We start from the raw sequence: 11584 nt of genomic DNA on the forward strand, positions 1-11584 counted from the left end.
TTGGTGTGGGGCTCCCCTACGTGGGGACACCCCTGTGTGGCAGGGCACTTCCTGCACACATCAGCACTGTGCATGAGACAGCTCCACACGGGTCAAGGAGGCCCGGGGTTTGAACCGCGGACCTCCCATGTGGTAGACGGACGCCCTAACCACTGGTCCAAGTTCGCTTCTCTAATTGTAGTTTTGATTTGCCATTTCCCTGAAGGCTAATGATGTTGAGTATCTTTTCATGTGCATTTTGGCCATTGAACCACATACCTTTAGAATGTTATGGGACAGGCAAACCCTTCATAGTTAAGCCTCTATAATTCTCTGTTTTCTGTTAAATGCTAACTTAATTTTAACTGATAATTAACTGAGCTACATCTTAGCATTGATTGTTCTCTATCACTGTGTGTCTTTTGATTTATAGACATATATTTTCTTGTATTTTGGGGAATTTTATCATATTCTGGCTTTGAACATTTTTCGTTTCTGTTTATTTTTCTGGATATCTATTATTCATGTGTTGAATATATATTTTATTCCTTATTTTCATATTCTCTTAGAACTCTCTGATTTTGGTTTTCCCTTGCCTTCCTTATATTCCCAATACTAATATAGTAACTGTCATATCCCTAATTTGTTGAATTAATAAAATAATTAATTAGTTTTTTTTTTTGCACCGGCGTCACCGGCAGCGTCTCCCGCATCCTTCTCTGCATCGGAGTCTCGGCGTCCCCGCGAGCCATGTTGACCAGGGCCGTGTGCGTGCTCAAAGGCGAAGGCCCGGTGCAGGGCACCATCTTCTTCGAGCACAAGGAAACCAGTGGGAAGGTCCTCGTGCATGGATGCATCACAGGTCTGGCTAAAGGCCGGCACGGATTCCACGTCCATGAGTTTGGAGATAATACACAAGGCTGTACCAGTGCAGGTCCTCACTTTAATCCTCGTTCCAGAAAACATGGTGGGCCAGAGGACGAAGAGAGGCATGTTGGAGATCTGGGCAATGTGACTGCTGATGAAAATGGTATGGCAAAAGTGTCGATTGAAGACTCTGAGATCAAACTCTCTGGAGAGCATTCCATTATTGGCCGCACATTGGTGGTCCATGAAAAAGAGGATGATTTGGGCAAAGGTGGAAATGAAGAAAGCACAAAGACAGGGAATGCTGGAAGTCGTCTGGCTTGTGGTGTAATTGGGATCGCCCCAGAAAAATAAACATTCCCTAGGACACAGTCCTGCTAACTCATCTGTTATCTTGCTAGCTGTATAGACATTTACCTTGACAGATATTAAACACTGTAATCTTAAAAAAAAAAAAAAAAAAAAAAAAAGAAAAATAATTAATTAAATGCATTGAACACTTTTCCAAATCTGTTTTTAGGTGTACCTATTGTATTTCTTACTTCTTCAAATGTTTCCAGATTTATTTTCCTTTTATTCTTTTTATTTTATTTTTTTGTCTTTCAAAATCTCATTTATTTGCTCTTTTCTATCTATTTGAGGAGGTTTTTATTAAAATAATTTATGTTTTTATTAGTGGTTTCATTGCTATAGTTAAGTAATTGTCTAAAATTTCCTGCCACTTCTTCTGGATAATTTTTTTTCTGAGGTTTTCTTTCTCCTTATGTTGGTCCTACCTACTTTTGATTACAGTATAAATTTGCATTTGATATTTGACTATATACTCCTCCTGTCTTTGTTTCAAGTCAGGAACCAGGCTCTACTGAATCTCCTCACTTCAGGGAAGACTTAGTTTCAGGAACACCAGCAGCATTCACTGAGCCTGTCCTGTTTGCCAAGGCTAAGTCTGACCGGATTCCGTTTCACGTCCTGGAGCGGGAGGGAAAGGAAAGTAAGGGTGTCATCTCCAGCCAAGGCTGCAAGGAGAGAATGGATGGTTGTGGAGAAATCAGGACCTTCTACAAAGGGCCATCAGAGGTACCAGGACTCCAGCCACTGCCGAGCCATGCGTTCCAGCTCCCGAGGGCACCTCGAGGCGTGGGCATGCCGGAGTGGGAGCCCGGAGAAGCACACACTCTGAGACAGCAGGCGTCTCTGCCTTGATCCATGTGAACTGAGTTCCCAGGACAAGGGGGTCTCCTAGTACTCTGGACCTCAGCTTGGTGCTGGAGTGCCCAGGTGGGCCAGGATTTCCCATCAACATTGCGCTACGGAGAGTTAGAGATGACAAGGCAGTGCAGTATCTCCTGAGTCTCTGTACAGAAAGTTATATACAAATTACATACATGCTTGAGATAGTCCCCCCGTATTCCTATTGGAATGGTGGCATGATGTAGGCATGATGGAAGGCTGGGGGCAGAGACCCCGAGAAGCTGGCCCTTTCATATTAAATAGGTTGGACCAGAACATTTTCTTTTCAACTTCCCTAGAGATGTGTCTTCCTGTAGCTTTCTGTGCTCTTCCCTCTTTCAGGCAAATGTGAACCAAAATCAGAGAGTTCTAAGAGAATATAGAGACTCCTTTAGCGTACTGTGTGTGCACATGCAAGTGTGGAGTCAATCTGTATGTGCACATGCACGTGTGTGTGTGCTGGAGAGTTTCTGTGAGTGCATATGAGTGTGTGCGGGAGTTTATCTGTGTATATGCATAAGCAATGTGTGTGTATGCTGGAATTTATTTGTGCATGCATGTGCATATGTGTGCACTAGAGTTGATCTGTGTGGGTGCATATCCTTGTTTGTGCTGCAGTTCATCTGTGTGTGCACATGAATGTGCATGCTGGAGTTTATCTTCGTCTATACATATGCATATGTGTGTGGATGCTGCAATTTATTTGTACATGCATATGTGCGTGCTGGGGTTCATCTGTGTGTTTGTGTGTGCATATGCACGTGTATGTGTAGGCTGCAGAGTTTCTCTGTGTGTGCATATGCATGTGTGCATGCAGGAGATAACTGAAGATTAGCTGAGTCTGGTGAGCAGTTTTCAACCTGGTTGCTATTTACCTTCTCTTCACCTTTCTGTTTCTCCTGGCAGTTCTAGGTTAATTAATTATATGGCAGAAAAATTAGAATGGTAGATGCAAGTAATTCATTGCTTTATCAGTTTCTCTCTTCTCCTTTGGCCAAACTTCACTGTATCTGATAATATTTTTTATAGTTTGCAGGTTGAGATTGGAGCCACTTCTAAGTTTTATTATAGATGGAAATTTAGTCTCTAGCTGTTATTTATTTAAATAGGTTTCAAGAATATGTGTTTAATCTGGTACTACTTTCCAAAATCTCTAGCTTCTGGAGTGTGTATTTCTTTTGTGCTAACACTATCAAAGACCCAGAACAGTTATTTTAAAACAGGTATTTTACACGCCACCCCACTATCACCCTATTTCATTTCCTGGGAGCAGCCAAGTCCACAGACATATTAGATCTTTCAGCTGCATTTGTGAAAGGTCTGCCCTTGTTTCTCATCCTATGAGCTTCACTGTTATTTGCTCCAGGCTCCCGGTCCTCATCTTCGAAGACTGAATCAACATCAGTTAACAATGAGCTCTACCTCACAGAATGGCAAAGCCCTTTCCATTGAAAAGGCAGCAAATAAGCAAGGAAAGAGCTGAATCAAAGATGTTCTTACCAAATCCAATGGATGTGTCATGATGATGGGAACGAGTGTTGTTGGGGGGGGGAGAGGGGGGGTGGGGGGGTGGGGTTGAATGGGACCTCACATATATATTTTTAATGTAATATTATTACAAAGTCAATAAAAAAAAATAAAAAATAAAAAATAAAAAAAAAGGCTGAGTTAGATTCCCTTAGGGTCTTAATTTTTCCACCTGTAAACTGAGGAAGATGAGGGGTTCCTGAAAATGGGCCCAAGTCCACATCTTGAAGCCATATGAGCTGCTTATCACAGAGCCTGATGATGTTTAATAATTTCACTAAGACCCGGGAGATGGAATTTGAACCCAGGTCTTTCTTACTTTAATTACATTATAATATACTCTTTATTAAGTAATTTATCCTATCGCTATCATGAGATACCCCAGGCCGTATCAGTTGAGACTTGCTGTTGTAGAAGAATAATTTTATTGCTTTTCAAGAACAGGCAATGTTTGATACCAGAATAATAGATTCTCATAATTTGGTCATTTTCTGAGGAGAAATTAAAAGAGAAAATCTTGCAGGGGATTCTGTCCAAAGCTTTGATTAAAATAAGCATAAAAACAAAAGACATTTTAGACAAATAAAATTCAGGGTTCAAAAGAGATGGCCCATGACCAAAATTGTACGAAACTTCTGTTAGCTACTTTAGTGCATGCATTCTTTCTAAAATCCCACCTCTTTCCCACACACTTAGCATCCAGGTGGAAAATAAAGCTGGCCAGATGCAACTTCACCACTGTTTCTCCAGCAGCGCCAGGAAGAACACAACTGCTGGAACACAAGATAGAACCAAATGCAAATTTCAGATCTACTTCACCTTATCCCCTCATTTTTTAAAGGCAAGTATTTGGAAAAGTCGCATGACTTAGGCATTTTTAGGACTTTTGAGCACCTTGCAGGAGACACTGTCATTGTTTATTAAAGGGAACACTGTCATTTTCTAAACGGTGAGCTCAACAGTGTCTGTGATTGGGCTGTGATAACACAGCACCACAAGCCAGTTGACACTAAACAACAGAAATTTATCTCCCAGTTCTGGAGACTGGATTTCCAAAACAAAGCTGTTGGCGGGCCCCTTCCTCTGAGGCTTCTGCTCACAGCGCTGGTGGTCCATGGCTTCTGAGGTATAGCTCAATCTTGACCGTCACTGTCTTCTCTCTCTCCTTGTGTCTCCTACTACTTGTGGCCAAAATATCGTTTCCTTATGAGGACAACAGTCGCATTGGATTAGGGCCCATTCTAATTCCATTTGGCCTCCTTTTAACTAAAAACAACTTCAAAGATCCGATTTCCATATCTGACCATGCTCACAAAACCGGGGCTTAGTACTTGAACATATCTCTTTGGGGGATGTAATTCCATTTATGATAATGAGAAATTCTAATATCCTCATTTGGAATAGCAAGATGCTTGCAATAAAAAATTTTTTGGTCTAAATTTAAAGGCATTTTAAAAGCTACAAATTATGTTGGTTATTACTTTTTAAAAAATATGCCTTTATTAGACAAATTTGTAGGATCTTGTGTTTTGTAGAACAAGTGAAAAGCAATCAATCATGTGTTGCAAACAAGGTGCTATAAGAGCAGCCCATGGCTTTTAAAATTCTCAGATGCTGGGTGTAAGTTGCAATACCTCCTCTCCAGTTCATTGGACTTACCCAGGACAGATAACAAGGAGATAATGATGGACAACATTTATCCCAACAATTATGCCAAGGAACAGAAAGTTCTACAACTGCAAGCAAGATGGTCCCATTCATTTGCCCCACGGGATCTAAGCCCTCTCCCAATTAGAGGTGGAGTAGGCATCACCTTCCCAGAATCCTCAGGATTGGAGAATGAACAATGGACTAGACTGGACTTACGGATATTCTGCTATAGACTTAGTATGATTCTAGCAATGAAAGAACTTCTATCACTGATATGGAGGCAGTGGCCACTGGAGGTTCTGAGGGGATAGAGAGGGAAAAATAGGGGTAATATTGGGACATTTTTGGGACACTGGAATTGTCCTGAATGATGTTGTAATGACAGATACAGGCCATTATGTATCTTGTCATAACTTACAAAATTGTGTGGAAGAGAGTTTAAACTATAATGTAAGATGTAATCTACACTTAGGGGCAATGCTTCAATATACATTCATTAATTGTAACAAAAGTGCCACATTAATGAAGGATTGTTGTTAATGTGGGAAAGTGTGGGAGGGGGAGGAAGTGGGGTATATGAGAATGCCCTGCATTTTTTATGTAACATTTATATAATCTAAATACCTTTAACAATAATTTTAAAAATGACTTAAAAAAATAAAAATTAAAAAAGCTGGGTGTGTTTCTGTAGCTAGGGTACTGTACCCCTGAACTAGCATGCACACAAAGATATCCCACAATAAGCTTCCAAGTGTAACAGAGGCACATGAAAAGGGGCAAGAATTGCACACTCAGTCAGAGTGTAGGAGGAGAAAATTCTTCCTATGTGTGGGAAGTGATAACCTTGAAATACTTGGGCACTTATCCCTGAGAAAAGCAGAAAGACCCAATCCTCTAAAGTGATGTGCCCATGAAGCTCAAAATCCTAGGGTAGCTTTCATTTCATGGCATCTGACAGAGGAGCTTATAGACGGTAACTGCAAATACTCAGTGGCCAGTTAATCAACCTTATTTTACATTTAAATTCATATAGTAGATATCTTTGTATGAGTAGATTTTCAATATAGGCAATTTGTAACCATAATTCTTTACAAAATATTTGAACATTTTCTAATATTAAGTCAAGGTTTAATCCTATTACAGAATTAGACTCCATTTCAATTGCAAAATACATGTCAAATTGAATGGTGTGAAATTATTTTTTAAGCCAGTACTATAAATTATATGCCAGAAATACAGTGTGACTTTCCATAGTCAGAGCGAATGTTCAGATACCAAGTCAACTTTTTGAAAGTACACTTTTAGATGGTAAATGAAAATGAACAGTTACACTGCAGCAGGACCCAAGCAGGCTAAAATATTGATGCATTCCTGATATACTTAGTAATTATCTTATAGGATAGAGGAATACAGGGGAAAGAATACTTCAGATCTGGAGTCAGAACCATTTTTTTACTTCAGTTTTTTAAACGATGGGCAATGCTTAGTTTATGGAAAGCTTTTCTCTTACCTGCAAAATAAAGATAATATTTATCATAAAATTCCATGGTGGGTGTAACACTTTGGTATTATTTATGAATTCCAAAAATACATATTGGATTATATTTATAAACTGGTCTGTTCCTCTGGGCCTGATTAAATTATGATTAGGGCTTTGATCGGGTCACATCTGTAGGATGTTGAGTCCCCACCCCCTTGATAGGCAGGGACTCCAGAGAAAAGACATGGCAGAGTTTGGTGTTTTAATGATGGAGCCCCAGGAAGTAAATACACAGAGAAGCGGATACATGAGGAAAGAAAGAAGGCTCCATTAGACACTGCAGAGGCCCTAAGAAGAGAGACAAGCCATTTGCCTGATAGTTTACAGCTGGCCTTGTGGAGAGAACAGAGCAACTGATCCCAGAAAGAAATGAGCCTTGGGAGAGAGACTAGACTTATCCCAGCCCACTGCTGTTATTGGAAAAAGCTGGGACCAGGGAACCTTAAAAGAATGAGAAATCCTAAACCCTAGTAGACATCAACAGTGATCTTGCTCCAACATGTGACAAAAGACTTTTGTGAAGGAAGTAACTTATACTTTATGGCCTGGTAACTATAAGCTTCCACCCCAAATAAATACCTTTTATAAGAACCAACAGATTTCTGGTATTTTGTATCAGCACACCTTTAACTGACTAATACAGAATTTGGTACCAGGAGTGGGGTTGTCCTTTTGTAATTACCAAAATGTTGGAACATTTTTATAAATGGGTAAGTGCGACGGTTTGCTCGGTCGGTAGAGGTGGGGTCTGGCTGCGGACGAGGGGTCGGTCCCACTTGGGACGAGGGGTTGGTCCCGCTTGGGACGAGGGGTCGGTCCGGCAGCAGACGAGGGGTCGGTCTCACAGGGGTTGCGCGGTTCGGCTGATGGGGTTGCCCGGCAAAGCCGGCGACGAGGGGGTCGCCCGGAGAAGCAGGCGACGAACTGGGGACAAGGGAGGCCAGGCCCTTGTCGGGGGCTCTCAGGACTGGAGGGCGCACGGCAGAAGAACTACCGCGGAGACAAGGTAAACACGCAAGTCCAACTTTATTGAGGGAGAGGCAACAGTTTTATAGGGGCTGGGGAAGGCTGATTGGTCGAAGCCACGCCCTGTTCTGATTGGTTGCCGGAGAAAGGTCAGTGGGCGGTACTGGACGGGGGAGGGGTGGTGATTAGGGATTGGCTGTTGCTGTTGCTGGGGGAAGTGGCAGGGTTTAGTGATTGGTGGCTGCTGTTGCTGGGGTAGAGGGCAGACTTGAGTTTCCCACCCATGCCTGGCTGTTGCTCCTGTCGGGGGGAGGGAAAAGGGCAGACTGGATTTTTCCGCCCTGCACCTGCGCAGGCAGAAAGAGGAAGAAGGGTGCCGCCCCACAAGGCATCGTGTGGCGCCATCCAGGAGGAGGGGCGGCCGCGGAAGCATGGCTGCCGAGAAGGGGAGACCCGAGGGCACTCTGCGCCCATGCCGAGCTTCCTTCAGGGGTGGCGGTGGGCCCGACCAACCACCCTATTATGGGGGCAGCGGAATTAGGCCTACCGCAGCCGCTCCCCTGCCAGGCCAGCAAACCACACTTCAGCCTGAGGGGTGACCGCAGGTAAGGGGTATTTTTTGGAGGAATTGTGAGATGCTTGGTAGAAAAGACCTACAGCACTTTGAAGAGACTGTTGATAGTAATAAGAACTCTAAAGAGACTTTTTATGAGGCCTTAGAAGTAAATGATAAGACTATTATTGGAAACTGGAAGAAAGGCAATCTGTGTTTTACAGTTGCGGAGAACTTAGCAAGATTAACTCCTGATGTTTTCTTGAAGGCAGAATTTGAATATGGAGAGTTTGGCCATTTAGCTGAAGAACTTTCCAAAGTAAACTAAGAGAATGTGGCTTGGCTTTTCCTTGCAGCTAGACAAGTGAGATAAGCTGAGAACTGAATTGTTGGGGACAAAGAAACCAGAAACTGATTCCAGAAATTCTAGGCCTCTGGAAGTCAAGCCCCCAGAAAATGGTGCGCCATTTGATGACTTAACTAAACTTGGGATTTGTAAACCAGGATTGAAAATGCAGTTATGTGGGAAAGACATGTGGAAAGTTTTAGTACTGGAGCCCTGGGAAGTAAATACACAGAGAAGCAGATGCATGAGGAAAGAGAGAAGGCTCCATTAGACACAGCAGATTCCCCAGGAAGAGAGAAGAGCCATTTCCCTGACAGTTTACAGCTGGCTTTGTGGAAAGAGCAGAGCAGCTGAGCCCAGAAAGAAATGAGCTCCAGGAGAGAGACGAGATTTATCCCAGCCCACAGCTGATATTGGAAAAAGCTGGGACAATGGAGCCTTGAGAGGAAGAGGAAGCCTGAACCCTTGTTGACGTCAGCAGCCATCCTGCTCCAACATGTGGCAACAGACTTTGGTGAGGGAAGTAACTTATGCTTTATGGCCTGCTGACTGTAAGCTTCCACCCCAAATAAATGCCCTTTAAAAGCCAGCAGATTTCTGGTATTTTGCATCAGCCAACCCTTTAGCTGGCTAATACAGTGGGAATGAGCAGAGATGATGTATAATATTGCAACTGCAGGGAAGGTAAGCCTTCCTTCTCCTCTTTACCTCACTCCTAGAGAAGAGACACATTTACCAGTGCTGTCATAGTTGAGGACACAGATTGCATCACCTTTGTGAGTGAGTCATAGTGTGTTAAAATACCTGTCCAGAGGTGTGGCACTCCTCCACCGTGGCCCATCTGGTAATCATCTAATGCGGCAGCAGGAGGCCCAGGGCTTCTGGCTTTGCCGGGACCCTGGCTAATTGTCCCCTGCCATTGGGTTCACATATACTTCCTTTAGTTAGAAAACCAGACCTTCTGGATCCTGCATTTGCTTGTATTGCTCTGTTAGTTAAAATCATTTAGATGAAAGAGGGGAGCACAAGGGGCTATGGCGGCAGCGAGGTCCATCAACCCCCGCCCAGTTGAAAATAACCTGTGTCTCTGGGCCCACGTGTCTTCCTGCATAAATATGTTTTGTGGACCTCATGAGGTGCAGGGACCACAATCTGGGTTTCTTGAATTCTTTGGCTAAGTCCACATCAGTACATTGAATAAAGTCCTAACCCCCATTAATACCAACATAAGTGATGACACATTGCTTTATTTACCTGTGGTATTGTTACTGCTGTTAGCGTTAGTAGAATCATTTTATCTTTGGCTTCCTAGTATGTTGGAGGAAAGTATGTTATTCAGTTAACTTTGTGTTAAAGTATATATTTCACTTTTAAAAGTCCTTTGACTCCTCCTTAAATGTTGGCACTCTTTGGGGAGCTTTTCAGTATTTTCTTCTCATCTCACATTTCCAGCCTAATCTTGACCACTTTTATGACGTTAGTTTCATTTCTCCACTGTTTACTTCCAATTCATACCTTCATGTCTAATCTCTTCTTCAGGAGCCAGTTGTACATTTATTTCTGAATACTGACCAATCCACTGGTTTTCCCATGGTACCTTAACGTAACTAAAAACAAGTGTGTTTTACTTATGCCCTACATTTACTTTTCCTGCTGTTTTATTGATACCAGTTAATAGCATCACAACCTTTCCAACATTCTTGTCTTTTCTAGACCACATCGGTTACCACATTTCCATCTATTCTCCACAGACCTGTCCCTTGAACAGCGCCATTCTTCTGTTGGAGTGTCACCATCTTACTTCGGACTCTTAAAATGTCACTGGGCTATTACAATAAACTAAACACTGCCTCTAGACTCTTCCCATTCCAATTTTGCCCCCACTTTGCTATCCAGTTATTGTCTTGAAGCAGAAAGCAAAAAATTTAATTTTTTTCTTTGAAATCTTTGTTGGCTTCCTATCAAGCACTCATTAAGGTCTAAAGTCCTTATTGTCTTCCATATGATGTTTAATTATCTGCCATCTCTCCAGTCCTCTGGCCTCATGTCCCCAATATTTATCTCATTCACCAATGACTCAGTATATACCACACCAAAGGCAAGCAGAGTTTCACAGATACCCCTTTCCATACAAACCTTTCTCTTCTGAACATTTGAAAAAATAGAGTTCACGTTTAATAATTACAGGCACCATACATCCCCTTTCTCCTTCCAGGGCAGCAGTGGGGGTGGTGTGGGGTCTGGGAAATTTGTCCCCAGCAGCAAGGACAGTCGTTCCAAAAGTGATTTTCAGAAAATAAAGAAGGACCTTGGGGCAAGTGGTGGTGTCCCTCCCAAAACACCCAAATTTCAAGACTTCATGTATAATAAAATGCATGTAAAGTCATAGAGGGAGGAGTGGGCAGCACCTCCCCATCATGCTACCCATCCTTCGGGTCTCCGCCACGAAGCCCTTCCTTCACATTGTCTGTTCAGCCGCTCCCAGGGCACTGACTCAGACCCGTCCGACAGCACCACCAAGACTGCTTGCTCGACAGCCCGACTCATGCTACTTTGGGTGTTTAATCAAATGTGGACCCCAGTTATGCTCACAGTGTTGGTGCATAGCAGATGTTGGTTGATCGATCATGCCTCAAAGAACTTTGCCAATTCTCTTCAATATTTTTTATATAAATAATTTGAAAATCCTTTCTCTCACCCCCAATACCCCAACTTCCAACCCCCTTCTCAGCTCCCCACCTACCCCTCAGATGCAACCTTCTCTGAGGCAACTCTTTCACAAGGTCACAGTCATATGTAGATGTAGTTTGAACACTGAATGTGAAGATTAATCTCTATTTGAAAGATGTATAAATAGTTCTGTAGAATTTATTTTATTTGACATTAGTTCAATATGTCACTTTTATGTGCTATGTTTGTGAAATGA

The 11584-nt window shown here is 42.5% G+C and overlaps 1 protein-coding gene across 1 annotated transcript; it reads left to right on the forward strand.

The window, feature by feature from the left end:
- Nucleotides 1-658: 658 nt before the first annotated feature.
- On the forward strand, nucleotides 659-1217 carry LOC131276599 (superoxide dismutase [Cu-Zn]-like). The gene has a single exon (XM_058290037.2). It carries the CDS (start codon nucleotides 730-732, stop codon nucleotides 1198-1200), a length of 471 nt encoding a protein of 156 aa, XP_058146020.1. The 5' UTR covers nucleotides 659-729; the 3' UTR covers nucleotides 1201-1217.
- The last annotated feature ends 10367 nt before the right edge of the window (nucleotides 1218-11584 follow it).

Source organism: Dasypus novemcinctus, chromosome 29 (assembly GCF_030445035.2).
Source record: "Dasypus novemcinctus isolate mDasNov1 chromosome 29, mDasNov1.1.hap2, whole genome shotgun sequence".
Classification (NCBI taxonomy): Eukaryota; Metazoa; Chordata; class Mammalia; order Cingulata; family Dasypodidae; genus Dasypus; species Dasypus novemcinctus.

What these genes read in the sequence shown, in the direction of transcription:
- LOC131276599 (XM_058290037.2), top strand. Translation starts at nt 730, where the DNA reads ATGTTGACCAGGGCCGTGTGCGTGCTCAAAGGCGAAGGCCCGGTGCAG.